General features: G+C 51.9%; 1 protein-coding gene and 1 long non-coding RNA gene across 4 annotated transcripts; one reads left to right on the top strand and one right to left on the bottom strand.

The window, feature by feature from the left end:
* Nucleotides 1-424: 424 nt before the first annotated feature.
* FAM181A (family with sequence similarity 181 member A) lies at nt 425-13,780 on the bottom strand. Of its 3 annotated transcripts, none has more exons than XM_070775600.1 (2): nt 13,671-13,780; nt 425-1,813 (listed from the first exon to the last, which is right to left on the bottom strand). In XM_070775600.1, the coding sequence occupies exon 2, from the start codon at nt 1,724-1,726 to the stop codon at nt 845-847; it is 882 nt and encodes a 293-aa protein (XP_070631701.1). In that variant the 5' UTR covers nt 1,727-1,813; nt 13,671-13,780; the 3' UTR covers nt 425-844. The 3 variants fall into 3 exon arrangements, with proteins under 3 accessions (XP_070631701.1, XP_019839554.2, XP_019839553.2); XM_019983995.2 differs by lacking the exon at nt 13,671-13,780 and adding an exon at nt 2,621-2,833; XM_019983994.2 differs by lacking the exon at nt 13,671-13,780 and adding an exon at nt 2,556-2,798.
* Nucleotides 3,031-24,911, top strand: LOC109575709 (uncharacterized). The gene is made up of 3 exons (XR_002183275.2): nt 3,031-3,124; nt 12,386-12,531; nt 22,244-24,911. It is a non-coding gene; the product is annotated as an uncharacterized lncRNA (long non-coding RNA).
* Nucleotides 24,912-27,165: the final 2,254 nt, after the last annotated feature.

The raw sequence follows: 27,165 nt of genomic DNA, 5'->3' as shown, positions 1-27,165 counted from the left end.
CCGAGGGTCCTGTTCTCATCTCACCCCTCATCCCACAGGTGGGGCAGGGAGGCCTAGAGAGGAAGGGTCCAGCCCTACATCCCATGGCAGAACCAGGAGGACAGATTCATCCCCCACCCCCCACACATACACCCCAGTACCAGCTCCTATTCTCCAGAGCAGTTTGGGCCCTCTGGGGCTCCAGGCCTCCCCTGGCCTCTATTTGCTGAGATTGGGAACCAGAGCATTCCTTTCCCAGGAATCCTCTCCACCCTCCTTCAGGTTGAGCTATCAGGCTCCCAGGCCCATTTCAGGCATCACGGAGGCCTCTGGGCCACTCTGGGCACCACCCCCCGCCCCTGCCAGCCTCTGTAAGCAGCCCTCCACCTGGGCATAGCCAGCATTTCCTAGGCCGGGGGACTAATCAACTTCATGAACCCGAGAATGTGAAAACTGCAAAAGAAATGCCTTTATTCTCTTAACCTTCTTAGTATTTACAAAGAACAAGAAGAACAAGACTGAGACTGGCTTACACAGTGGGTGGCAGGTGAACAGGTGGTGTAACGCTGGCTTCTGGGGTGGCCGGAGGGCCAGGGCAAAGGCCCCGGCCACCTGAGGTCTGCACGGGCACACAGGTGATCTGTAGGGCTCTGGCCTGCTTGCGGAGGGGCTGGCCTCCGGAGGCTGTGCGGACTGGCTGGACTGCTGCCCGAGAAGAAGCCCCTGCCCCATCCTGCCCTGCCCTCCTCCCCCCAATGCAAAGGGATGGTTCTCTCCCAGCCCACTCCTCACCAGAAGAGCTCGCTCCTGGGGGTCCCCGATACCCTGCAGGCCAGAAGAGGGAGCCAAGGCCCTCCCCACCTGGCTAGAGGTAGCCGAAGACATTGAAGATGGGTGGGGGCACAGCCGGCTTGGTGGGGATGGGTTTCAGAACCACAGGTCTGTACACTTTCTGCCCCGGGCCCTCCGCATCCTTGCAGAAGTGGGCCAGCTCGCCGGGGGAAGCTGCGCTTTTCCGCCAGAGGCCCAGGCTAGGCATCGGGCTCTGGGGCAGGGCACCTGGAGGGCTTGGGTAGACGGGCTGTCCATGGTACTGGAAGGGGCAGCAGCTCCAGGCACTGACGCGGCCCACCAGAGAGACCCCAGGCATCTTGAGTGGCTCCTTTTCAGCTGGTGCCCTGGGGGAGGTGGGCACTGGGGTGGTCTCGGGCCCCAGGGGCTCCAAGCCTTTACAGTGTTTCTTACCCTCGTAGGGAGGTCCCTCCCGGGGTCCCAGTCCCCCCTCCAGCCCCACGGGGTAGCTGTGGGTGGGCCGTGGCTCTTCCCAGAAGGAAGCAGGCAGCTGTCTTTTCCTCATGGGCACCTGGCCAGGCCTGGCAGCTCCTGGATCTGGCCCATGGAGGGTCCGCTCCTTAGAGAGGCTTTCCTCCCGGTCCAGGTTCCCCAATGCCTTCTCCTTGCAGCCCCCACCCCCGCCAGGGCTGGAACCGTGGCCAGATTCGAGGGGCAGCGGCCTCCCGGGCCGGTCCTCGGGCCCCCTTTTCAGGTGAGGCTCAGCCCCTCTGCCGGGGAGGCCCCGCGGGAGCCGGGAATACTTCTGGGAGAAGCGTTTGAGCTGCTTCTGCAGGTACTTGCGGTGGTCCACCGAGCGGCGGCAGGGCGCGGACTTGTCCAGGGCCGCCTTGATGTCGCTGGACGCCAGGTTCACGAAGTTTAGCAGCATCTTCACGTCACTGTCGGATGCCATCACCAGAGCGCCGCTGCACCGGGCTTTCCATGAAGAGGCTGGGTTCTCCAGGCAGCTGGCAGCTCCAGGGAAGAGCACAGAGCCAACCTGGCGAGGGACACAACAGCCGTTGGTGTCTCTCCGAGCATCCACAGTCCACCCTCCCCAAAGGCTACATGGCTGCAGACAGCAGTGGTCCCCACCTCAGCCCCCCTCAGGCCTAGACAGAATCCCTGGGTCATGGGATACCCATTCAGGCTGCTAAGCATCTCCCAGAGCCTCTGGGATGCAACGGGAAGAAACCCATTTCATCTTCAACAGGCTCCGCACATGCAGGTGAGGCTGAGACAGGTCAGGCAACTTGCCCAAGGCCACTTGGCCCTACCAAATGGCACTGCTGGGGTGGGAGCCCACCAGCAACGTGTGTGTCTCCCCACACACCACGCTGCCCGCAGGGCACGACTTGCCAGCAAGGTTTTCATTTTCTGAGCCTAGGCAGCCACTCTACTTTAAGGCAAGGCCAAGCCCCTTGGTTGCCTGGCGGTGCCCTCCTCCTCCCACCCCCGCCCCCAAGTCCTGCTAGCAGCCGCCCCCCCCCCCTTTGGTCCCCACGCTCCACCCACAGGTCTCACGCAGGACAGGCAGGACCCCTGTCTGGCACTCAAGCCGAGGCCTGCCTGGCGGGCTGATCGCAGGCTGTGGGCAGCAGGGGCTCCCCCGTAGAAGCATCTGCAGCAATTTCATGCCTCCTCGGCCACCACCCCGCAGCCCCCTGCCCCTCCCCCAGGCCCCGGCCAGCCCCACGCCCCCCACCTAGTGGGGCCTGAGCCGCCAGGGCCTCCACACTGACCGAAAGTGCGGGGGCCCGGGCCCCCGCCAAGGTGGCCCGGCAGAGGTTTCCCCCGTGCTGCAGACCTGGGCCAGGCTTGGCGCGGCCGGCGAGCTCCGTGGTCCGGCTGGAGGCAGTTGTGCCGCCCTCGAGTGGGCTGAATGGAGGACGACGGGTCCCCGGAGCTGGGGGGCCCTCAGGCCAATCAGGAGCGCCTCTCCAGATACAAAGCATCCCAAGCAGGCGGCGGCCCCGTTCCCACATTCTTTGCCGTCACAAATTGTCACCATGGGGACCATCACAAAAAAGACAGCTCCCAAATGCAATCATTTCCCGGTAAATTTCTACCCTTCAGCCCACTCTCCCTTCTCGGCCTCCACGCCCCTCCTCCCCTTGACCTCAGTTCCCTGGTTTCTCGAGGGGGCGGGGTGTGTTGTGTGCGTGCGCGTATGTGTGTGTGTGTGTGTGTGTATTTAAAAAGTCCAAGATTGAGGAGGGGCTGGACCCAGAAGAGATGGGCTTGCAAACCTCCCCCCAAGACTCCGGGCCCGCAGCGGCCATGCTCCAGTGCAGACAGACAATCGGACGGGGTAAGCCAGGGCGGGCTGCTTTCCCCGCTGTCCTTGAGTGTTGAGTGGCTCACTCGCACTGTCTCTCTCTCTCTCTCTTTCTCTCCCTCCCCACCCCCTTCCCAAGGCATGGGCACTGGCGGGCCTGCGAGGGCGGGCAGCACGCTGATGTTGGAAAGGTGGCCAGGGAAGGGCCCTCTAACGAGGTGCTGGGATATCCATGGGAAGGGGGCCGGAGCTCTCAGGAATCTTGTCTTTATGTTTGCTTCCTCAATTGAGCTGCACAAAGCCTGAATTGCCCATTCAGTGAGGCCGGACAAAAGGTTGGCGTTGCACGGTCCCCTAGCATTTGTAGTCAAACAGTTAGGGACTTAAATCGAGTCGTCATGATGGAGAAAGAGGTGGACAAAGCCCATAGAATTGCCATCAGCAAACATTTTCCTGTGTCATATTAGCCAGTCTCCATGGCTCCCCTTGGCCTGGGGACAATGGCACAAGTTTGCACACTTGGCTACTGTCACCGTGCCAACGCCGGCGGGGCCGCAAGCAGGGCCGCTCCGAGCAAGCAAGGGAACCCGGGGCCGGCCGCTGGCCCTGCCCACTGACTGGCCCGAGGGAAGGTGAGGCTGCAGGCTGAGGGAGACTGCCTGGGAAATCCGGATGGGCGAGGCCTCCGTGCCAGCCAGCTGGGTGGGCCCCCGGCACGCCACCCTCTGCCTCTTCTTTCCTCTCCTCCTCTCCGTCTCCTTCCCCCTCTCCTCTGCCACCTTCTCATCCTGCCCCCTAGCCAGCCGACACCAGCCCACACCTTGACATCACGAACTAAAGTACCAGGGGTACTCTCCAAAGCCCCCTCCCCACCCCCAGCCTGGGAGCCCCGGCAGGGCAGGACTCACCCACCAGTGACGCTCCCACCCCTTCCTTCTGGCCAGTGGGCAGCCACTGCCAGTGCCAGGTGCCTGCAGGCAGCACGGGGGCTCCAAGTCAACCCCGCTCTGGCCTGAGGGTCCCCACAGGCTGAATGAGGGGTTTGGAGGAGATGGTTTAGGCCCTCTTCCCCTGCTGCTGAGATGAAGGCTTGACCCTGGGCTGCAGCACCCCGACTGTGGGCCCCTATCTGCAGCAGCCTCTGCCTGCCTGAGGGCTAAACCACTGTCATTTCACCCCCTGAGATGTAGGGGTTTTTCACTTCTGCAGCTCCGTCCAGCCCACCCTGACTGGTAGAAGCAGGAGACATCCTTTCTGCTCCAACGTGCCCTGCCCACACGGCTGGAGAAAGCACTCTGCTGCCCGAGGTCACCCGGTTAGGCTCTGGAGCAGCTCTCACCATGGCTCCACACTGCCTGCTGCTGGGGGCACCCAGGCTCGTATGAATTCCAGCCCTTCCACAACCCATAGCCGGCCCAGGAGCCACCTTCTCCATCATTCTCTGCTGGGAGATTGACCTCAAATTACCCCAGCCCCAGACCCGCCTGGCCTCCAGACCCTCTGTGTCTGCTCCTGCCAGCCTCTCTGTCTGGAAGGCCTTCCCTCCTCTAAGAGCGTGGGGATGCTCTCTGCACACTCCGCTCAGATCTCAGCTTCCTCCGAGAGGCCAGCGCGCCTGCAGTCCCTTCAGCCCACCTGACGCCGCCTGCCCGTGACGTCATCCCCATCCACCAATGATGGACTCCCATCCCCAACAGGTCCCTGAGCTTCGTGGGACTCCAGTCTGCGTCTTTAAAAATCTCCAGAGCTCTTAATAGGGGCTGTCCTTCCACCAAATAAAGGAGAGAGGCGAGCAAGGAAGGGAGGGAGAGAAAAACAGGGTGATTTATGGAGACTTGCAGAGCACCTGGTCCCCACTGAGACGCACGCACTTGGACCAGCTCACGCGGCCCTGGGACCGCTCCGAGGTGTGGGTGTGGCCAGCCCAGAAGGGTAGCACAAGAGGCAGCTAGGTTCCCAAGTGCCCAGAGCTACTAACTGGTAGAACTTGAACCTGAAGCCGGGACTGTCTGTATACAAAGCCCATGTCAGTCCCGCCAGGCCATGACGCTCCCCTGAGCTGTTGGGTTGGACAGCCTCTCAGACCGGGTTTTCTGTGTCAAGTTCTAGCTTCAGCTCTTCTGTCCTTCGTCAGGACGTGACTCTCAACTTCTGACTCAGGAACATGGGAGCTACAGCGATGGGCGATCAGGCGAGGGGAGGGGTGGCAACTGTGGCTTGAACTGTGGCCTGAGACCCTGAACCACCACCCTGCACAGACCCAGCCCCACCCCAGGCCTCAGGCCACACCTCTGGGACTGCTGAGGAAGCCTTCTCCATGATTTTCTGATGGCCTGTATACACAGGTGGAAAGACATCACTGAAAATAATCATGCCTCGCTCTGGAGAGAATTCCCACAGTCATTCTCTCAGTGTGGTCCTGGGTCTGTGCAGGGAAGCAGTTGTTTTCCCGTTTACAGTGGGTGACGCAAAGACAAGCTTCGGACTTCTGCTTCTTGGGCCCAATTCAGGCAACCCTGTCCCCTCAGCACTCTTCCGGGCCCAGCTCAAACATCCAGGAAATCTTTCACCAACATGCCAGCATTATACATGCTCTCATCCTCCATTTACAGATTCGAAGATGAAGTCTAACCTCCTTGGTTTAACACCGAAGGCTGGCACAGAGGGTTGTTGCTGTTCAGTCGCTAAGTCATGTCTGACTGTTTGAGACCCCATGGACTGGAGCACGCCAGGCTTCCCTGACCTTCACTGCCTCCTTGCTTGCTCAAACTCATGTGCATTAAGTCAGTGATACCATCCAACCATCTTATCCTCTGTCAGCCCCTTCTCTTCTTGCCCTCAATCATTCCCAGCATTAGGATCTTTTCCAGTGAGTCAGCTCTCCACATCAAGTGGCCAAAGTACTGGAGCTTCAGCTTCAGCATCAGTTCTTCCAATGAATATAGAGGGTTGATTTCCTTTAGAGTTGACTATTTTGACATCCTTGCAGTCCAAGGGACTCTCAAGAGTCTTCTCCAGCACAATTCAAAAACATCAATTCTTTGGCACTCAGCCTTCTTCATGGTTCAACTCTCACATCTGTACATGACTACTGGAAAAACCATAGCTTTGACTATATGGACCTCTGTCGGCAAAGTGATGTCTCTGTTTTTTAATATGCTGTCTAGGTTGGTCATAGCTTTTCTTCCAAGGAGCAAGCGTCTTAATTTTGTGGCTGCAGTCACTGTCCACAGTGATTTTGGAGCCCAAGAAAGTAGCTTCTCACTAAATGTTTCATGAATTAAGTACTTTGGACATCCCATTACATAGAATTTACCTTGTGGACTAGAAGCAACTGCTTCCTGTCTAGTATTATTGTTTATACACCCCACCCATCCAGCGCCACCTGTGTGAGCTCCATGAAAGCAGGGAGCTTGTCCACTGGCTCATTTCTGTATCTCCAGTGCCTAGAATGGCCTTGGCAAAGAGCAGGCCTTCATGACGGACCCTTGTGTCTGCCATGCATGCACTTGATGACCCATTGTGTGCTCCATGTGTCTTCAAACGGGAGGCACTGTTTCACAATTGCGACCCCCTACACCACAGCAGGGGCTCTAGAAAGCTCTGTTGAAGGCAAGCCAACGGTGCTGACTTGGACTTGAGGGTCCCGTCCCAACCATCTGCTGTCAGTGCCATGGATCTCCAACATTCCAGTTGTGTTAACCCCGCCTCAAATTTATCCACACTGTTCATCACGAGCGACTCCATTCAGCACCCACCATGTGCCAGGGACCAGAGAGGCCAGAGTGGGCTCGCTTGGCTTGCTCCTTTGTTCCCGAGGCAACTTACTACAGAACAGGTCAACTTTGTCTTGATGATTAAGCACCCATTTTCTGCCCATCCGCCAGTGAAATGAACAACTCCCTAACTTTCCTCTGTTTCTTAAACTACTAGGGGCCACCCTTACAGAATCTCTAGATGTCATCTGACATGGCCCTCTTCTGGAGTTAGCTGACCCAGGTGCAACCCGAAACTGAAAACTAAAGGAGGCATTTGGCCATGTCTTGTGCCAGCCAAGCCAGAGGGAACCTAGGGAGGTGATCTGGGGGCAGTGGGCTTTCAAACTGCTTTTATGCAGAGAAGCCCGTTAAAAAGTATTGTGTGGGAGCCCATTATGTAAAATAGTGGCAGTGGTGTGCAGTGAACACAGATCGATTTTTGCACACACAAATGCATGCTTCCAAAAAAAAAAAAAAAACAAATGCATGCTTCCTATTTATATTGCAAACAGTAGGTCAGAACAAGGAAGTTGTTTTGATGACAGGGAATGTTGAAACAAGGGTCTATAGATTACAATCTGACATCAGCTGTACTGCCAATCACCCCAGCTCAGGAAACATACAAAGGCCACATGGAGGGCGAGGGCACAGTGGTGCAACCAGCACCTCTGTGGTGGTGTGACGCAGACATCACAAGATGATTTATGTAACCTCTTTATATAATGGGAGTGTTTCTATCAAAGACCAGCCTGAGGCTTGCTGTCAACTGTAATCAGAGCAGACAGGCTTCCTGGCTTCTTTGGAATGGGAGGTGTGGGGTTGAAATTGGGCTGCTGAGCCGCGGGCTTCCCGTCTTGGCGAAACTTGCCTCACAACTGAGGCTGTTCATCGGCATGGCTGGGCCCTCAGAGCGATTGGAGACCTCATGACGACCCAGGAGAAGCCACAGCCCAGCTCAGACAGTCCCTGTGTCCCTGGCTGCAGTGACAGGGACAAATGTCAGTGTGATTAAGTCCCATATTGGAAGCAATTTCACCACTGGCTTTGGAGACAAGATCTCTGAACTCTGCCTATAGCTGGCTGTGTGATCTTGGACCAGCCACTCACCTTCTCTGGGCCTCAGTTTCATGGCTGGATTATATAAGTAGTTCTCAGCCTCCATTTTTGCACACACAGACATTGGTGAGGGGCTGGTGTGTCACAAGTCAGTGTTATTTTCAAAGGTTCCAAACTTAGCAAATGTGCTTTTTCTTAACATAAATTAGAACAGAGTTAGCATAATAAAGTTAGATGTACTCCCTTGCATTCCCCAGTGTTTTCTTGAAGGTGATATGAATGAGCTGGTAAGTCTGATAACACAACTTTCAAGGAAGAGAGGATAGGGCATTGAATTTTCATTCATGTGGGGTCTCAGAAAGATCAGGGTTCAGGAAAGAATTTTATGCTGGATGAGGTGAGCACAGACATGTGTGCCTTGTCCTAAGTGTCAGGGGGAATGCATTCAGTCTGATGTTAGCTATAGGATTTTTGTAGATGCTCTTCATCTAATTGAGAAAGTTTTCTTTTATTCCTAATATACAGACATTTGTGTGTGTTTTTTTAATAAATCACAAATGTGTGTTGAATATTGTCAAGTGATTTTTTTCCATCAGTTTATATGATCATGTTGTTTTTCTTGTTTAGCCTATTGATATGGTGGATCATACTGATTGATATTTAAATACTGAACCAGCCTTGCATTCCTGGGGAAAATATCCTATTCACTTAGGGTGTATAATTCTTTTCATATAAGCTGAATATAATATGCTAATATTTTGTTGCAGATTTTTTTTCTTTGCTCTTCTCTATGTTTATGGAATGTATTAGTCTATAGGCTTGTTTTTTTGTAATTGTTTTTCCTAGTTTTGGCTTCATGATAACACTGGCCTCATAAAATGAATTGGGAAGTGTTTCCTTTGCATTTTTTTCCCCTAGAAGGGTGTAAAATTGATGCTAACTCATTAAATGTTTGGTAAGATTCTCCCATGAGAATATCCGGGCCTGGGGATTTATTTTGAGGGAGATTTTTAACTATGGATTCAATTTCTTTAATATTTATAGAGTTACTCAGATTATCTCCTTCCTGTTGGATGAGCTTTGGTAGGTTGTAGTCTTTCAAGAATGGATCCATCTCCTCTAGGTTATTGAATTTATGTGCGCAGTTCATGTTATTCTCTTATTATCCTTTTGATATCTGCTGGATCTGCAGTACAATCCCATTTCATCCTTGATGCTAGTCATTTGTGTCTGTTTTGTCAGCCTTGCTAAACAATCTTATTGATCTTTCAAAGAACAAGCATTTTATTGATTTCCTCTATTGTTTTCTGTTTTCAGTTTCATTGATTTCTATTCTTTTTTAACTTTTTTCCTTCTTCTTTGGATTTGTTTTGTTTCTCTTTTTCTAGTTTCCTAAACTTAGATTATAGAGATTTGCTTTTCTAATGTAAAAAGTTAGCACTATAAAATTTCCTCTCAGTGCTGCTTTAGCTGCGTCTCACATATTTTGACATGTTTTATTTTCATTTTCAATCAGTTCAGTGCATTTTTGTATTTCCCTTGATACAATCTCTTTGACCCTGGGATGGTTAATTTTATGTGTCAGCTTGACTCGATTACAAGGTGCCCAGATGTCTGGTTAGTCATGAGTTCAGGGTGTGACTGTCAGGGTGTTTCTGGAAGAGATGAGAATTTGAAATACTGGACTGAGAAGAAGGCATTGCCCTTCCCAGTGTGGGTGGCACCACCCAATCTGTTGAGGACCTGAATAAAACAAAAAGCAAAGGAGGGAGGATTTATTTCTTTCCCGGTTCCCTGCTTGAGCAGGGACATTAGTCTTCCCCTGCCATTGAACTGAACCAGGACTTACATATTCAGCTCGCCTGGTTCTCAGACCTTTGTACTCAGACTAGAAGTACACTACCAGCTTTGCTGGGTCTCTAGCTTGCATTTGGCAAACTAAGAGATCATAGGATTTCTTAGCCTCTATAATTGCATGAGTCAGTGCCTCATAATAAATCTGTCTCTCTCGCCCATATATTCGTGAAGTATGTTGTTTTAATTTCTAGCACCTAGAGATTTGAGGAGATCTTTCTGCTATTGATTCTAATTCGATTTCATTAGGGTCAGAGAACATACACAGTGTAATGTAAATTCTTTTAAATTTGTTGAAGTTTATTTAATGAGCCAGGATATGGTCTATCCTAGCAAATATTCCACAAACACCTGAAAAGAATGTATATTCTGTTCCTGCTGGCTGGAGTGTTATATGTCAATGAGAACTTGCTGGCTGATGATGCCGTTCAGTTCTTTTATATCTTTGTTGGTTTTCTGTTTAGTAGTTCTATCAGTTGCTGAAAGAGGGTTGTCTAAGTGTTCAACTGTAATTGTGGACTTGTCTTCTTTTCCTTTCAGCCTTATGGGTTTTACTTCATGTACTTTGCAGCTCTGTTTTTTGATGCACAAACATTTAGGATGGCTATGTTTTGTTTCTTGGTTGATTGACACTTTAAGTATTACATAATGCTTCTCTTTATCCCTGGTAGTTCTCTTTGCTCTAACATCTACTTTGCGGCTAAGCTGCTAAGTCGCTTCAGTTGTGTCCGACTCTGTGAGACCCCATAGACGGCAGCCCACCAGGCTCCCCCGTCCTTGGGATTCTCTAGGCAAGAACACCGGAGTGGGTTGCCATTTCCTTCTCCAATGCGTGAAAGTGAAAAGTGAAAATGAAGTCGCTCAGTCACATGTGACTCTTAGCGACCCCATGGACTGCAGCCCACCAGGCTCCGCCGTCCATGGGATTCTCCAGGCAAGAGTACTGGAGTGGGGTGCCATCGCCTTTACCTGGTATTAATATAGCCACTCCTGATTTTTTGTAAATTAATGCTTACATAATATATCTTTATTCATCTTTCTACCTTCAACCTGCCTATTACAGTTATATTTGAAGTGAGTCTCTTGTGGGACAATATGTGATTGGATAATTTTATTAATCAACTCTGCCAATCTCTTCCAATTTTTATGTCATTTAAGTTACATTAACTGATGAAATGTTAGGGATTAAATCTGACATTTGGTCATTTGTTTTCTGTTTTTTTTAAAATATATCTCTTTATATAGTTTTTTTCTTTTTTAGTGGTTGCCCTACATATTTCAGTGTACACACATAACTTGTTATTTTCAACACGTTACCATCATTTTACGGTTGTCTCAGATCAGTGCTTCTCTATCTGATGCCAGGCCCTTCCCCAGACCAACAAATTCAGAATCTTTTATTGGGTGGGATGAGGGAGGTGAGTCAGACCCTGTTTTCTTTTTTTGAACCAGGTGATTCTAATGTGCAGCCAGGCTGGAAATTCAGTGCCTGGGTGCTCTCTGAGACTCCTTCCAGGACAGATAAATTAGGCAGGTGAAGATTCTCAGAGAGCCTGGAAACATGTCCAGGTCCAAAGCCTCATTATAGTTCCAACACTAGAAGTCACTTAGTACACTAAGGCACCACCCTTATGGCAGAAAGCAAAGAACTGAAGAGCCTCTTGAGGAAAGTGAGAGTGAATAAGCAGGCCTAAAACTCAACATTCAGAAAACTAAGATCATGGCATCCGGTCCCATCACTTCATGGCAAATAGACGGAGAAACAATGGAAACAACGAGGGACTTTAATTTTGGGGGCTCCAGAATCACTGCAGATGGTGACTGTAGCCATGAAATTAAAAGACGCTTGCTCCTTAGAAGAAAAGCTATGACCAACCTAGACAGCTTATTAAAAAGCAGAGACATTGCTCAGCCAACAAAGGTCAATCTAGTCAAAACTATGGTTTTTCCGGTAGTCATATATGGATGTGAGAGTTGGACCATAAAGAAAGCTGAGTGCCAAAGAACTGATGCTTTTGAACTGTGGTGTTGGAGAAGACTCCTGAGAGTCCCTTGAACTGCAAGGAGATCCAACCAGTCCATCCTAAAGGAAATCAGTCCTGAATATTCATTGGAAGGATTGATGCGGAAGCTGAAACTCCAGTATCTTGGCCACCTGATGAGAACTAACTCATTGGAAAAGACCCTGATGCTGGGAAAGATTGAAGGCAGGAGAAGAAGGGGATGACAGAGGATGAGCTGGTTGGATGGCATCACCGACTCAATCAATGGACATGAGTTTGAGCCAGCTCTGGGAGTTGGTAATAGACAGGGAAGCCTGACGTGCTGCAGTCCATGGGGGTGCAGAGTCGGACACGACTGAGTGACTGGACACTAAAGCAAACTTGCAGATGAGGTTAGGAAGAAGACAGACAGTGTTCGTCTCACCAAGGAGGGCTCTGCCCTTTGCCCGTGCTCAGTTTCTCTAGAGTCAGTGCCCCTGGCTGTTCTGGAGGCTGGCCATTTACAAAACACCTCGGTCACCGAGTGAGCATCAGGAGATAGAGGAAAGGCTCAGGACCCTTTGCCACGAGGCTTGGGGCCAGATCCCAGCCAAAGAACCAGCCTTTTATCATTTCCTTTACAGATGGTCGTTGGATGCCCGTTGTTCACTTCCATCCCCGTTGGTCACTTCCGTCCCCATGCAGACATCACTAACAGATCACAACACCCTCTCCTGCTGACCCGTGCAGCGGCTCTGCACCTTTCAGCAGCCTCCACTAAACAAATAAGGTAAAACCTGTGTTCAATCCCTACCCAGCTTACGGGCACCTTGAACTCTCTTAATCTGCTTTATATCATGTTCATTTTTTCACCTCCCACTGCCTGCAATCAAAGTCAGCTTGGGACACACTTATCAAACACCTCATTTTCTTTATAGATCTAGCTTTCAGACTTCATTGGCTAATGAATTCCTTCTGGTCAGAATCACTGTCCACTCGTGCATTCTCCTGTCACATGGTTATGTATCCTCTATTCAGGGGCTGAGCAGCAGGTGAGACTTGGAGACATTTTAAGGAAAAAGTGAAGGGTAAAGCCCCTTAGGGAAGCACTCTGGGGGATACACCTGGAGTGGAGGCTGGCTCCACCATTTCTTAGCTCTGGCACTTTGGGCAGGTCAGCTAATCACACAGAGCTTCAGTTTTTCTCTCTGTGAAATGGGGACATGGAGAGTTATGCAAGACTCTTCTAAGGATAGTCAGAGCCCAGTGGTTTAGTTCCAAAGTATTTAATGAGCACCTACTATGTGCAAGGCATTCTATGAGGCACCAGAGATGTCAAAAAGAATAAGACATCCACGCTAACAGCCTAGCAAATAGACCTCTTACTCTATGCTGTAGAGAATGTTCCAAAAATGTCATCTGTATCAACTCCTTCATAACAAGCTGGCTGTTGCTATCCTCCCCACTCTACAGATGAGAAGACTGAGCCACAGGCTGACTAGGGGACTTGCCCAAGACATCACAGCTAGAAGAGGTGAAGCTGGAGTTCAACCCCAGCAGATTATCATAGTTTTATGATAATAAGCTCTGAGCCTCAGGTTCTTCATCTTTAAAATGAAGTTCCCCAGCAAGGCAGATAATGGGAAGTAAGAAACATCATCTTTGAAAAAGACTAACGAGGTGCCTGGCTCATAGCCAATGCCCTTCCCTCTCCTTTGCTTCCCCTCTGTGCTGGGTCCAAAACTGCCCAGGTGATGTCCACGTTGGGCATGTCTCACCCGTAGAGGGGCTGATGTGACAGGAGTGACATGGAAGTAGTATCTCAGTGCCCCTGTGGACGCCCCAGTGGACCAGGGCTTCACTTCTCACCGTGAGAGATCCCATTCTGGCCCCTGCCGCCCTCCGCATGCCCCATCACTTGGATTGTACCTTCTGGCGCCTTTCTGATGTGTCTCTTCACCTCACCCAGGACACCAGCCCGGGATGAAAAGTCCGTTTAATCTCAACTGCCAACTCGGATTTGATTGGTGATGGCTGGCGGGTGCCCCTGGAAAGATTCCGAGGGCCCCTCAGGGCTTAGCAGTTAGAATGCCCCAATCAGCTAGTGATGTCTTCCATGGGCCTGGATTAGCTAGGTGTCCCTGGATCCAGTTTGAGATCACAGGATGCAAAGCTTGGCATTCTGGTAACCCATCACAGGATGCTAAGGTTGACATTCTGGTAACCGAGTCTCTGGGGTTTTCATTAAGGGAACAGGACAAAGAGAAGGGAAGTGACTCCCCAAGGACTCAAGTGCTCCCACTCTCCAGGCCAGAGTTCACTGATTCAGTCAACAAACTGAGACTGGGGTGTTAGGAATGTTGGAGAATGGAGCCAGTGAGAACTTTAGTGCAGTGGAGGGGGGAGGTCGCCCCAGGAAGTAGGGCAGGATAAGGTGAGAAAGTAAGTTGTCTTCCATGTATATTTGCATGCATGTGTGCTAAGTCGCTTCGGTCATGTCCGATTCTTTGAGACCCAGTGGACTGTAGCCCACCAGGCTCCTCTGTCCATGGGATTCTTCAGGCAAGAATACTGGAGTAGGTTGCCATACTCTCCTCTAGAGGATCTTCCTGACCCAGGGATTGAACCCGGTTCTCTTACATCTCCTGCACATGCAGGTGGGTTCTTTACCACTAGCACCACCTGGGAGGCCATATTTGCATGCAGTAGGCGCATAATAAAGCCTGTTGAATGTGGTTCAGTGAACAAACTAGAATATGGAGCAAAATGATTGGTTGGCTTCCGAGCCATCTTGGAAACTCAACAGTCATCTCCCAAAGTGTAAATAGCAGCTGCCTCCGCAATGCTTGGCCCTCCTGGCCACAGCTCTCCCTCTTGGCTGCTTTGCACAAACAACAGACTCTCATCATCAAAGAGGAGCCTTTGCCCCCTGGGAGTGGGATTTCCCCAGAGAAAGGTGGTGGGGCAGGGGCCTGACGCCCCTTGAACACCACAACGTGCTGAGAGTTTTATACCTGCCGTCTCATTTAATCCTCAATGAACCAATGAATAAATGAAACTTTCTAAGACAGGAGTTATCCTTCCCATTTGACAGGTTAAGAAACTGAGGTTTGGGGAGTTAGAATTCTTTACTGTCACTGTACTGAGCAGCAGAAGAGCTGGGTCTGACCTCGGTCTGTGTCTACACCACTGCACCCCTCAGAGAAATGGAGGGCATTGTCCCCTCTTGTCTGGTCTGGCCTCTTGGATCTCCAGCCCTGTGCTTCCCACCTGGAGCGTCTGCTCCTCTTTGGTCCTACACAGTGGGCTCCTTTTCATCACCTAACTTTTGCTTCCTGACCTCTGATTGCAGTTCTGTATGTCACCCAAATCCAACCCAAAATATATCTTTAAAGGATTCTCTGAACAAAGTCTTGCTACAGGAGAGGAACAATTACGTAACGAGCAAATGGGCTCTTCAAGCCTGCTTTGTGCATTCCCTTCCCAGGGTCCTTCACAGGTCCTGACTAGGTAGGAGGGGAGTAAGAAGAGTTACCACGGGACTTCCTTGGTGATCCAGAGGTTAAGAATCCTCCTTGCAATGCAAGGGACAGAGGTTCGATCCCTGGTCAGGGAACTAAGATTCCCACATGGAGCCCACACACCACAACTGGAGGATCCATACACTGCAGTGAAAGTTCCCACATGCCACAGCTAAGACCCCAAACAGCCAAATAAATGAACAGATAAATAAATAAGAAGAGTTACCATGGTGAACGCAGTGCCCGCTCACCTCCGCCCCCATGCCAGACCCGAGCTCTTCTGGCCAACATCACCCCCTTGTACGGTGTTCCTGTGTTTGTTTCAGGGAACCACAGTTCTCCTTGCTTTTCCTCAATCACCAGGCACTCCATCTTTGCATTTGCTGTTCCCGCTTTCAGGAACTCCCTTCCCGCCACCTAGTTCTATAAATAAAGTTTTACTGGGACACAGCCAGGCCCTGATCCATCTATGCTGCTCTGGGGCAAGAGTGGCTGCGACAGACACCAGAGGGCGTACAAAACCAGAAATATTTACCATCTGGTCCTCTATAGAAAACTGCCAACCCCTGCCCTGGATCTTTGCAGGGTCCACCCTTTCACCTCATTTATGTCTTTATCCCCCCTATCCTCCTGCTGCATTCTCTGCTTTATTCTTCCCCATCACACTCACCTCCACGAAGCCCTGTGGATATTTATGCACCTGCTTTACTGCCTGATGCCACTAGAGGTCAGTCACACAGAAGGCAGGAACTTGGACTCCTGCTAACTCGATTGTCCCAGTGCCTAGAACTGTACTTCACACATGGTGCTGGAGAAGTAAATTCTCAGCGAATTAATGTTTCCCACACTCCGGGACACTGGTCTGGCCCATACCTCTGGGCTTCTGACTCAGTTTCCTCTGCCAGGTCTCTCCCCAGGGAGGCTGAGTCCCGTTATGAATGGATGCAGGCCCCAGGGACACTCAGCCTGGGTTCAGGCAAGCCCTGTACCACTTCCATGTCATGAAGTTCTCATCATATTAAAAAAATTTTAACACATTCTAACTTGGAGGGAGGTGCAGAAATGCTGATGCTTTAAGTGTTTACATGTGACAGAATAATACTCCCCTAACACAGAAAAGCTTTGCAATATAATGGTGAAACTTACAAGATAGTTACAGTTTATTTTTGCTTTTAATTCAATTCAGTTAAAATATTAATTGAAATCTATTACAATAAGATAAATAATTAATTTTGAAATAGTTAAAGTTGAGGTTAACTTAGATATTAATGAGCAGTGCCCGGGAGGACACAGGTGATGATGTTAGAGAGTCGCTCTTTCTTTTCTTCTTTCCTCGATCCTATGAAATGGTCATCTCATTGGAGGGAATGTCCAAAGTCTGGACCAGAAAAAAAAAAAATCCAAAACCTCACTGCTGGAGCACTTCTAACTCCCCCTGAGACACCTGGCACAGTGTAGGAGGGTCTCTGCCCTGCCATCAGCTCCCCCTCCACTTCCACTCAACCTTTCCCCTGGGGTCCCTATGAGTCCCTCTGAGACGCCCCATGTCAGGAGCTTCCGTTGAGACCAGTAAGCCCTGGTCAGAGCGCTACATCCATCTATAAGGAGACAGATAGGGGCGCAGGTTCACTCCCCAAATCCTCCACCACCGCGGGGCAGAGGATAAGAGCGGAGCCCTGGGGCAGCTGGATCTTCTCCTGGGTAAGCGCTCGGCCCAGAGAACATAGTTTCGTGATGGCTAGTTGAGTGGTGGTCATAATTTCTTCCGCAAAGGCAGTACATTTTGGGTTTTGTTTTGTTTGGGTTTTTTTTTTTGGTCATGCCATGCAGCTTGTGGGATTTCAGTTCCCTGCCCAGAGACTGAACTTGAGCCATGACAGTGAAAGCCTGGAATCCTAACCATTAGACAACCAGGGAACTCCCACAGATAGTGCTTTAAATTTTTGGCCACACCATATGGCATGTGGGATCTTAGTTCCCTGAACAGAGATTGAACCTGAGCCCTCTGCACAGGGATGGTTGAGTCTTAGCCGCTGTGCCACCAGGGAAGTCCTGACGGTGCATTTTGTATATGAGCTTACTTAGGGCTTCCCACGGAGAAGGCAATGGCACCCCACTCCAGTACTCTTGCCTGGAAAATCCCATGGATGGAGGAGCCTGGCGGGCTGCAGTCCATGGGGTCGCTAAGAGTCAGACACGACTGAGCGACTTCACTTTCACTTTTCACTTTCATGCATTGGAGAAGGAAATGGCAACCCACTCCAGTGTTCTTGCCTGGAGAATCCAGGGACGGGGGAGCCTGGTGGGCTGCCGTCTCTGGGGTCGCGCAGAGTCGGACACGACGGAAGCGACTTAGCGGCAGCCGCAGCAGCCGCAGCAGGGCTTCCCCAGCGGCGCTAGTGCTAAAGAGCCGCCTGCTGATGCAGGAGGCGTAAGAGACGTGGGTTCGATCCCTGGGTTGGGAAGATCCGCTGGAGGAGGTAATGGCAACCCACCCCAGTATTCTTGCCTGGAGAATCCCTTGGACGGAGGAGCAGGCTATGGTCCACAGGGTCGCACAGAGTCAGACGCGACTGAAGCAACTTAGCGCTAGCACTGTGGCCGGAAGCCTGGCCAACTGGCTCTTCACTTCCCGTCTTAGCTGCCTGCCACGGCCCTAAGGGCTCCTGCGAATCTCTCTCTCTCCAGCAGACACCTTGAACCATAGGACAGAAATAGCAGGGACCGTGGAGGCCATGAGAAACCCATGGGAGTTGGGGGAGGGGGGCGTGCCCAATTCTGCCACTTTCCAGCTGGGTGACTGAAGACAAGCCACTCAACCAATCGAGCCTCAGTTTTTCCTCTGTCGCCTACCAGCCACGCCCTTGGAGGAGCCCAAATAACACAGGCCCGTGCTTAGCCCACAGCTGGCCGGTGGTCAGCATTTCCCATTCATTTCATCAGTCCAGTTCAGTTCAGTTGCACAGTTGTGTCTGACTCTTTGTGACCCCATGGACGTTCAGAACGCCTGTCCATCACCAACTCCTGCAGCTTGCTCAAACTCATGTCCATCGAGTCGGTGATGCCATCCAAGCATCTCATCCTCTGTCATCCATCCCGTATCATTTCATTTCATCTGACCTCCTTGTTAATCAGGTGAGGGAACTAAAGCTGAGAGCTGAAATGGCTCGTCCAAAGACCCAGGTGAGCTCGTGGCATGGCGAGGTCAAGCTTCCTGACTCCGAAAGCAGTGCTCCCACCCTCTCTTTTGAGCCTTTTTTTTTCTGCGCTGTTGTTTGGCTACGAGAGGAAAATGCAGGATTCTTCTGTGGGTGCTTGCCTTTGGCCTCAAGTGACCACAAGTGGGCGCCCTCTGAATTGTTCAGAGTCTCCTGCGTTGCAGGTGAGGGAGACTTTAGGTCCTTCTGCTCCCAAGTTCATGGTCTCCCAGGCCTGCAGCCCAAGCTCCCACGCCATCAGGCTTCTGAAGGGAGCCCTCCACGTCCCACCCCATCCAGCACCTTCCAGAGCCCCTGCCCACCTCCTTCCTGCCCCCACCTCCTACCTCCAACCCCAGGAAGATCTAGTCTCCATTTCTGAATAGATCTGGGATACTTGGAAGCCCCTCCTTGTTTTCGCTGAGCAGGGGGTTCGGGATCACATTGATGTTTGTTCATTGCTTCCACCCACACCCCCAAACCTCTACCCACTGACATGTGCTCAGCACTTGCTGGTAGGAGGGCGAGGCCAGGCCTGGGAGGTGGAGCAGGGCCCAAGGGAGTCGCTTGCCTCTCGGAGGGAACGTTCCAGGAGGGGAGGGGGGCTTAGTTACAACACTGATGACAGGATGTACTTCAGTGCGTTACTGGGGGTGAGGGTGGGACCCCAGGGCAGTTTCTGGAGGCTGATTCTCCTGATTTGCGTTCTCCAAGAAGCAGAGGAGTTGTCCAAGTAAAGAGAGCCCCTGGTTCAGAGAAGTCACAGGGGGAGATCCATGCCTTTGGGTGAGGATCCCCATTCTGGACACTTCTCCCCATCTGTAAATGGGAATAACAACTCATGCCTACTCTGCCTCCTCTTAGAATGAAAGAGGATACAACGACTAACAATGGAAGCAGGCTGGAAATGCTAAAAAAACCCACACCAACACTGGTGTTAAACAATATAATGCAGCACCGGTGTTTTCTTCTTTCACGAGGCTCTACCCAGTGAGCCTCCAGTTCACGGTCTCCAGCATGCGCCCTCCCTTCCTTGACCTGCTTGCAGATGCATTTCCTGGGTCCCTAATGACAGTCCCTGCGGGGCTCCTGCTGCTGACCCCACCCTTCCCTTTTCCTTCCTCAGCTTCCCCTGAGTCATTTTAAGTTTCTCGTATAAGGCCTATTAGAATAAAAGCAGGAAGAAAGACAAGCCAGGAGACCATCCTACAGCTCTTAGAAGATTAAAGTCTATGGAAAGGATCCCAGGTGGCTATGGGCACCATGCCCCCTGCACCCTGAGGCTGCCGGCCAGGAGGACCTGACTCTGGGCTGAAGAGTACTGTTTGAATGTTGGCATTGCCCCATCACCCCTTTTCCATCATTTTAGACTCACAGATGACAAGCTAGCTTCAAATTTCATTTTTCCAAAGAGTCCTTCTGGTCTGGGGCAGGGGTGAAGTGAGAACGGAGCCCCTCCATACCGTAACCACACCCTCCTTGGGTTCAGTGGACCACTTTCAAGGACCCAAAAAGCACGCTTACATTCCAAAGCCTGTGGTTCACTTGGCTTTGCTTTCTCTCCTCGCCTGGCCATGCATCACCAAGTATGCACTTCTCCACTTCTCCCAAAGGCATTCTCCTGGAGGGCAGAGTGGAACCATATGAGATCTCACTCAGATGAGTTGGGGAAGCATTATCAGAGACCAAGCGGCCTCTCGGGGGGCTCTGATTGACCCAGGAGCCCCCTCCTCTGCCCCGGGATGGGAGGCTTGCTGAGGGTCCTGGGCTCTGGGCCCAGGATCAAAGGCTCAGCAGGGTTTGGGGAGGGCCTTTCTCTCCCTGATCAAGGAGGAGTGGGATCATCACCCACTACTATGAGAAACTGGAGGCTCATATACCTATCAGGCAGCCTTCCCAAACCTCTTCCTAGGGAAGCCACCTTAAATGCCCATTTTAACCAGATTTCAAATGGCTTTGAAGGCTGAGATGACCGCATCTCGTTTGGATGTATGTGACTGTAAAGGGGCGTGGACTTGGGGACTTCCCTGGTGGCTCAGTGGCTAAGAGTCCATCCCAGTTGCTGCAACTAAGAACTGGCACAGCCAAAAAAAACAAAAATAGTTTTCTTTAAAAAAAGAGAGTGGACTTGGACACGTGTGAATCAGTAAGTGGATGGCTGGAGTCGACAGTGTTCCAGGTCCTGGGCCAGGGTCAGCCCGAGTGTCAGCTGCCTCTCTCTCTGGCTTGGCCACGACCTCCTCCCCATCCTCTCTAAGCTTCTTCTCTGCTCCTCCCTCCCAAGAACACACTCCAGGTGCCTGAGTCCCCAGCCCTGAGGACTCGGGTCATTCCGCCTGACACCCAGCAGAGGCATTCCCAGGCACTTGCTCTGTGCCCGGGCTTCCCCGGGATGCTGGGACACAACAGACACCTCGGAGAGCCCAGCCCGCTCCATCATGTGCAAAAGACAGACCCTGAACACACCCAAGCTTCTGGCCTTGATTCCCAAGCAGGGGATTAACAGGGGCCATGAGACAGGTCAGGGAGGGCCTTTCTGGGGAGGAGACATTTAAGCTGGGACCTGAATGTCAAGGTGACAGTAGGTATTTCCCAGAGAGAGACATGCATGAGCTTTCAAGAAAAGGGGAGCAATCAAAGGTAACCCTTAGATCTTTGACCCGAGCAAGCAGATGAACAGAAAGGATATTTTCTGGGAAAAGAAAAGCAGAGGCAGGAGTGAGTTTGTGGGAGGAAATCCAGAGTTCAGGTCTGGCCACCGTAAACCTGATATGTCACTTAGACATGGATCTGGAGTGTCATGAGGGCAGGTAGAAACGTGAGCTCGGATTCTTAGGGGAAGCGCGAGTGTGGGAGACCACGATGGACCAGTGTCTAAGGCCTGGGAGTTAGAGGAGATTGCTGAGTTGTGCCCAGGTCTTAGAATTTATCATAAAGGTGACTGAGTCACCACACAGAGGCCGATCCCATTGAAAGAAACTTTAATGTACTCACAGCTCCCCTAGAAACAGGAGGATAGCATGCCAGGCACAGTCACAGGGGAGCACCAGGACTGGTGGTCAGAGGCAGAAAAAAGCAAGGGGAGGGCCTAGGCCGCAGCCTTCATTGGTGTTTCTGCAGACAAGGCAGGGCCAGGCACTGAGAACAGCTGGGGCCTGGAGAGCTTGAATAATCCGGGAGATCTCTAGCTGTAGGCACTGGGCCTAGGTGCTGAAGTGGTGGGGGAGGGGAGACCAAGAGGGCGGTTGGGGATGTGGATGCAGGCTCGGCTGGAGGGTTTGTAATATGATTTCCACACACCTTGGAGAGCTGGATTGCAGGGCAGATGTGAACAACTTTGGAGCTGAGTTTGGCGCTTGGTTTTATGGATGCCACAAACAAGTGACTACACCAGGAAAGTCAACTGGGGCCACGTAGAGGGTGGGTTTTTAAAGGGGATCCCACTGAAGCCAGGCCAGCAATTAGACGAGATTTGCAGAGTACCGAGCAGGGTCATCAGAGGTGAGGGAGTCAAGGGCGCCTCCTTTGGGGATTTGAGTTGACAGATTCTTTAGCAAATTGAGGCTTGGACACGGAGTCTTGGAGGGAGCTAGACTGCAGCCTGAAGGCTGGTGGGAGCGGGGAGAAAAAAGGGGGCACTCTTGTCCCTTCTGGGCTCATTTCCCTCTGCCACCCCCCACCCAGTGTCCAAGGGCTAGTTCTCTGAAGTCATGTGGGGCAGTAGAGCCAAAGTCTGCACTCCAGGACTTTGGAGTCTTCATGCTGCCCTTTTTCTCCTTTGCAGGTATCATGCCCTCCACCTGTTACACCCCGACTTCTTTCTGGAAAACACCTACTCATCCATCAAGACACAGCCCAAGTATCACCCCCTCCAGGAAGTCTCCCAGTACTTGCAATTCGCAGTTGATTAACTCCTTGGAGCTCCCACAGCACCCACTTGGGCTTTTCTCTGGGTTTCTATTACTCTATACTTGCCTCCCCTTCTCTTCCCCTCAGGCTGGGGAAATTACTTCCTGCATGCTAAGTTGCTTCAGTAGTGTCTGACTCTTTGCGACCCTATGGACTATAGCCTGCCAGGCTCCTTTGTGCATGAGATTCTCTGGGCAAAAATACTGGAGTGGGTTGTCATGCCCTGCTTCAGGGGATCTTCCTGACCGAGGGATCGAACCCGTGTCTCTTACATCTCCTGCATTGGCAGGTGGGTTCTTACCCACTAGCGCCCCCTGGGACTTCCCTAATTGCTTCCTAGGTGGCCCAAAGGAGATCTTGTGCCCTTAGTCCATCCAGGGGCCTCAGGCCCCCTTGAGAAGCAGGGTAAACAAAGAGCAAGTTAAGCTGTCCCAACCCCTCCCGGACTGCAACGTGTTTCTAAGCATTTTAGGTAGAAGGAGGAGGCTGTCACTACAGGAAGAGAACTTGACAATTAGAAACACAGCCAACGCCCAGATGCCCATGGACAGGCAGGGGTGTATTTTTTTAGTAAAATCTCATGTCTGCAGCGTCAGGCAAAATAGCAACAAGAAGGCCTTTTCATGACTGCACAAGTCTTAGGAGAAGATGCTTCCTGATCTTTCGTTTTACAGATGGGGAGGCTCAGAGGTGGGAGGGGCCTGACCAGGTCAATGGGCAGTGCCCTTCCTCCCGGTGCTGGGGATGGGCTTGGCTCAGAGCTTGGAACTGGCACGTCGTGGCCCACAGTGGCTTACTGACAGCAGCTCAAACTACAGAGCAGCTAGAGGGAACCTTGGCACTTAACACTGGGGGTGGAGGTGGGCAGCTTTGAGTGTCAGCTGGTCACCTTGCGGTCCAGACAGGTCCAACACCGTATGACCCCCTTGTTGGCCTGGGCAGCGGGAGATGGTGCCCCAAGGCGCCCCCTGCTGGAGGAGCAGTTAAAGGACTCGGCCCCCAGAGCTGGCAGGACTCAGGCTTGCCACTCTCATCGGCTTCCAGCCCCGCCTGCATGGATTCCAAGTTCAAGGTGTGCGAGTGGGTGTAAGAGATTATCCTGGAAGAGACTTCACTGGTCTCCGCGACAGAGTAGGGCTCTCCAGGAGGGTGTCAGCACCCAAGTGGGGAGAAGTAAAGCTTATACCATGAGGAAGGTGCAGCAGCAGCAGTCCTGGCGGGAGAGGACAGCCAGTGAGTGGGGCTGAAACACCCGGGGGGCTGGCACACAGGGGCCGGAGACCAGAGTCCAGAGAAGGGGCTAAGGCAGGCAGGAAGGCCAGGTCCTTGCTCCTTCTCTGCACACTGTGCATCCTGTACAGAGTCCCACTGGGAGACGTGGCCTCTCCCCGGCTCCTCTCTGATTGGTCAGGAACCCAGCCCTCACCTGCCAGTCTGGGCCTCGGGGTGCTCCCATCCAGGGGCTGGAGCCTGTCCTGGACACAGACTGGAAGGAGCACGTGGCAACCCAGGATCAGGAAGATGAGGGGCATTGTGGAACCTGCACCTCCTTCAGAGAGACGAGCAGACAGCTGATCTATGACAGCTTTAGAGAGAGGAGCGGGTATTGCCCAGAGACAGGGCTGGAGGTAGAAGCAGAAGGCATCCCTGTCTGTCCACCTCCTCACTCTCCCCAGACTCCCAGGCAGGGTTCCTGGTCAGCTGGCAACACATGACAGATGCTCCAGTGGGGCGTATCCATCACATGAGGAGACACAGCAGTGATTTTCCACTTCTTTATCAAGGACCTTGGGTCTCCTTGGATTGTCTCCGATTTGGTGAGAAGCCTGGTCTCCCTGGCTGTAGCGGGAAGGATGTCACCATGAGTGAAGATGCAGGAGAAAGGAAGGCAGTGCTGGTCTGCTTCTGGACGGATCATTCATGATACGCATGGTCCAAAGGATAAGCCTCAGACTCCAGACTTGAGCCCACCCTCACGATGTTACCCACCTGCCTGGTCCCCTAAAGATCTAGAATAGAGAGTAAAAAGTGACTGTCACTCCTCCCCTGCCCCAGCCTCCGAGGTCCCCTCTCTGTGTTATTGTGGTCGTTCAGTCACTGAATCGTGTCCGACTCTTTGAGACCCCCACGGACTGCAGCACGCCAGGCATCCCTGTCTCTCACTACCTCCCGGAGTTTGCCCAAGTTCATGTCCATTGAATCCGTGATGCTATCCAATCATCCCCCTCTCTGTAGGTAGCTACATTTCCAGTCTTGGTGTATATTTCCAGAGGTGGTCTAGGCAGCTCCAGCTGCTTGTGTGGACAAGAATATTTTCCAACTCCTTCTGTTTGTGTACACTTGTCCACAAAGGACAGCACACTCCTTCTGACCATGAGTCTGTGCTAACGTTTTCTACTGACTTGACTTTAGTGATCAGTCCACAGCAGTATGTAAATGAGCTCCTGCATAAAGACAGGCGCTTAACTGGTCTCCCCAGCCTGGTCTTCCCTCCCTGAAGCCACATTTGTGTCCGATACTAACTAAAATGATGTGTTACGTACTGCCGCTGCTGCTGCTACTAAGTCACTTCAGTCGTGTCCGACTCTGTGCAACCCCATAGACGGCAGCCCACCAGGCTCCGCCGTCCCTGGGATTCTCCAGGCAAGAACACTGGAGTGGGTTGCCATTTCCTTCCCCAGTGTTACATACTAACAGTGGTTAATTCAGAGTAATGCAGGTACGTGATGTCATCATTTTCCTAAGAGAATTTTTCCTCTGTTTGTTAAATTTTTCCAAATTAAAATGAGGCCTAGGGCTCAGGGTCCAGAGGACCCCAGCATTTGGGAGACAGACTTCCCTGGTGGCTCAATGGTAAATAATCCACCTACAAATGCAGGGGACACAGGAGACCCAGGTTCGATCCCTGCGTCGGGAAGATCCCCTGGAGAAGGAAATGGCAACTCACTCCAGCATTCTTGCTGGAGGATCCCATGGACAGAGGAGCCTGGCGACCTACCGTCCTTGCGGTCACAGGACTCAGACAAGACTTAGTGACTAGACAACAACAGAGCCCAGAGCAGTCACGCCAGCTTTTGTTTGTCTGGGGCTTGATGGGGCCATTGTCAAATATGTTGGCAAAGGAGCAGTTGAAGAGGAAGGGGTGCTAAGGATAAGGAAGGGGACAGAGAGTCTGAAAGAGTCAGAGAGAGAAAGGAGGGGGAGAGGGAAAGGGGTACCTTCTCCAGGGTTGGGCCGGGGCCCCTTAAGCAGAGTCTCTTTGAGGATAAACCATCACTTCTTCCCAGGTTACAAACCAGGCAGCTTTTCCTGCTCCAGCTTTCAAAGAGAAGCAGACACGACTTAGCGACTGAGCACACATATAAAAGTCCATCTTGGCCCATATGTTCATCTCACTCCAGAGAATTCTCTGGAATGGAGAAAGAACCCAAGTGGCATTTGTTTGCAGTGAAAAGCAGCAGAAGAGAAGCCCCGTCAGCTGGAAAGCGTCCGAGCCTCAGCGAGCGGCCCCCTCCCGCAGCTGCGGCGCCTCTTATTAACACAGATGTAATGACATTAGGCCGCCTGATTAAGTCAGCAGCCCTGGGCCCTGCTACCCCTCATCCCAGAGTTACAGCCTCATTTTTCAATTATATTTTAATTTGAACATCTACAGAGAACGCCTGGAGAACACAGGAGTCCCGGAGGAGAGCTGGACATGGTTCAGCCTGTCTTTCCCTCCCCCCTGGAGTGGACGGAGCTCATTTTGCAGGTCTGGGATCTGGGTCCTGTTCCCAGATCCTGAACCTCAGACTTGAGAATTCTTCCAGCCCCATCTGAGTGCCATCTGTTGTCCTCAGTCATGACATAGGAAATGTTCAAGCCAAGAGGATTCCTCAGAGATCAAAACCAGCCTTTTCACTGACAAGTGGGGCAACGGAGTTCCCAAAGGGCCTGGACTTGCTTGGAGCCCAGCCAGACCCAACTCAAAGACTCTAGATTTCTAAACCAGAATCCAAAGGAGCAAACACCTCAGATGGATGTTGGGCCCTCTGTAGAGCCATCTTGCTGCCGTGATAAATGGAAGGGCCTCTGCCACCTAAGGGTGCACAGACTGGGGGTCCAAGGGCTGGTGCTGGTCAAGCCCCTTATGGCCTCCTGGGTACCTGTCTGAAGTTCCCAGGGCCGCCACTAGGTGGCCCCAGGTATCGCCAACCAGTGCTTCAGGGTCCAGTCGTTTTCCACCTACTGGGACTGGAAGAGTGCAGAGTGCTCCTGCTGGTCTCCATCCTCCCCTCTCCTTGTAAATTGAATCCGCCGAACACTGAGAGTTCAGGTCCTAAATTTTCAGCAGGTGCAGAAGCACAAGGATTGGAGGGAGAAGCCTGCTCGGGTGTCCTGAGCATGTTGCCTCTTATCTCCAAGTCTCCCTTACGCTTCCTTACTCACCTTACACACCTGTGAACAAGTGTGTTAATAGCCTCCTGCCTCACAGAGTTATTATAACAATACTGGGTGTGGAGCCCCGTGGGAATGGCAGCCCAAAAGTTCCAAATGCCAGACCAGAGTCACATCCTCTGGGAGACTGTTGACAAGCACAGCCTGGGAGCCAGAATCGGAAGCAAAAGGTCTAGAGCAGGCAGATCCATCGGTGAGGGTCCTCCCGGCCAGCAGGCAAGCAGGCGGAGGGGAGTACGTCTCGACACAGAATGCTCACGAGGGCAGGGTCCTGACCCTCAGCACTGGCCCAGAGCTCTCCCCTTGCACTAGAGCCGCCTTCCTCCAGGGCAAAAGAAAGGTCACCAAGACACCTTGCAG

This window comes from Bos indicus, chromosome 21 (assembly GCF_029378745.1).
Source record: "Bos indicus isolate NIAB-ARS_2022 breed Sahiwal x Tharparkar chromosome 21, NIAB-ARS_B.indTharparkar_mat_pri_1.0, whole genome shotgun sequence".
NCBI classification, from domain to species: domain Eukaryota; kingdom Metazoa; phylum Chordata; class Mammalia; order Artiodactyla; family Bovidae; genus Bos; species Bos indicus.
Note: the sequence above shows the minus strand (reverse complement) of the source record. Positions and strands in the feature narration are given on the sequence as shown.

Bases quoted from the DNA above. Each gene is read 5' to 3' on its own strand.
- FAM181A (XM_019983994.2), bottom strand. From the start codon at position 2,798: ATGTGGGAACGGGGCCGCCGCCTGCTTGGGATGCTTTGTATCTGGAGA. The intron at 1,814-2,555 runs GTCAGTGTGGAG...GTCCCTCGCCAG, and splicing joins CCCGGGCCCCCGCACTTTCG to GTTGGCTCTGTGCTCTTCCC.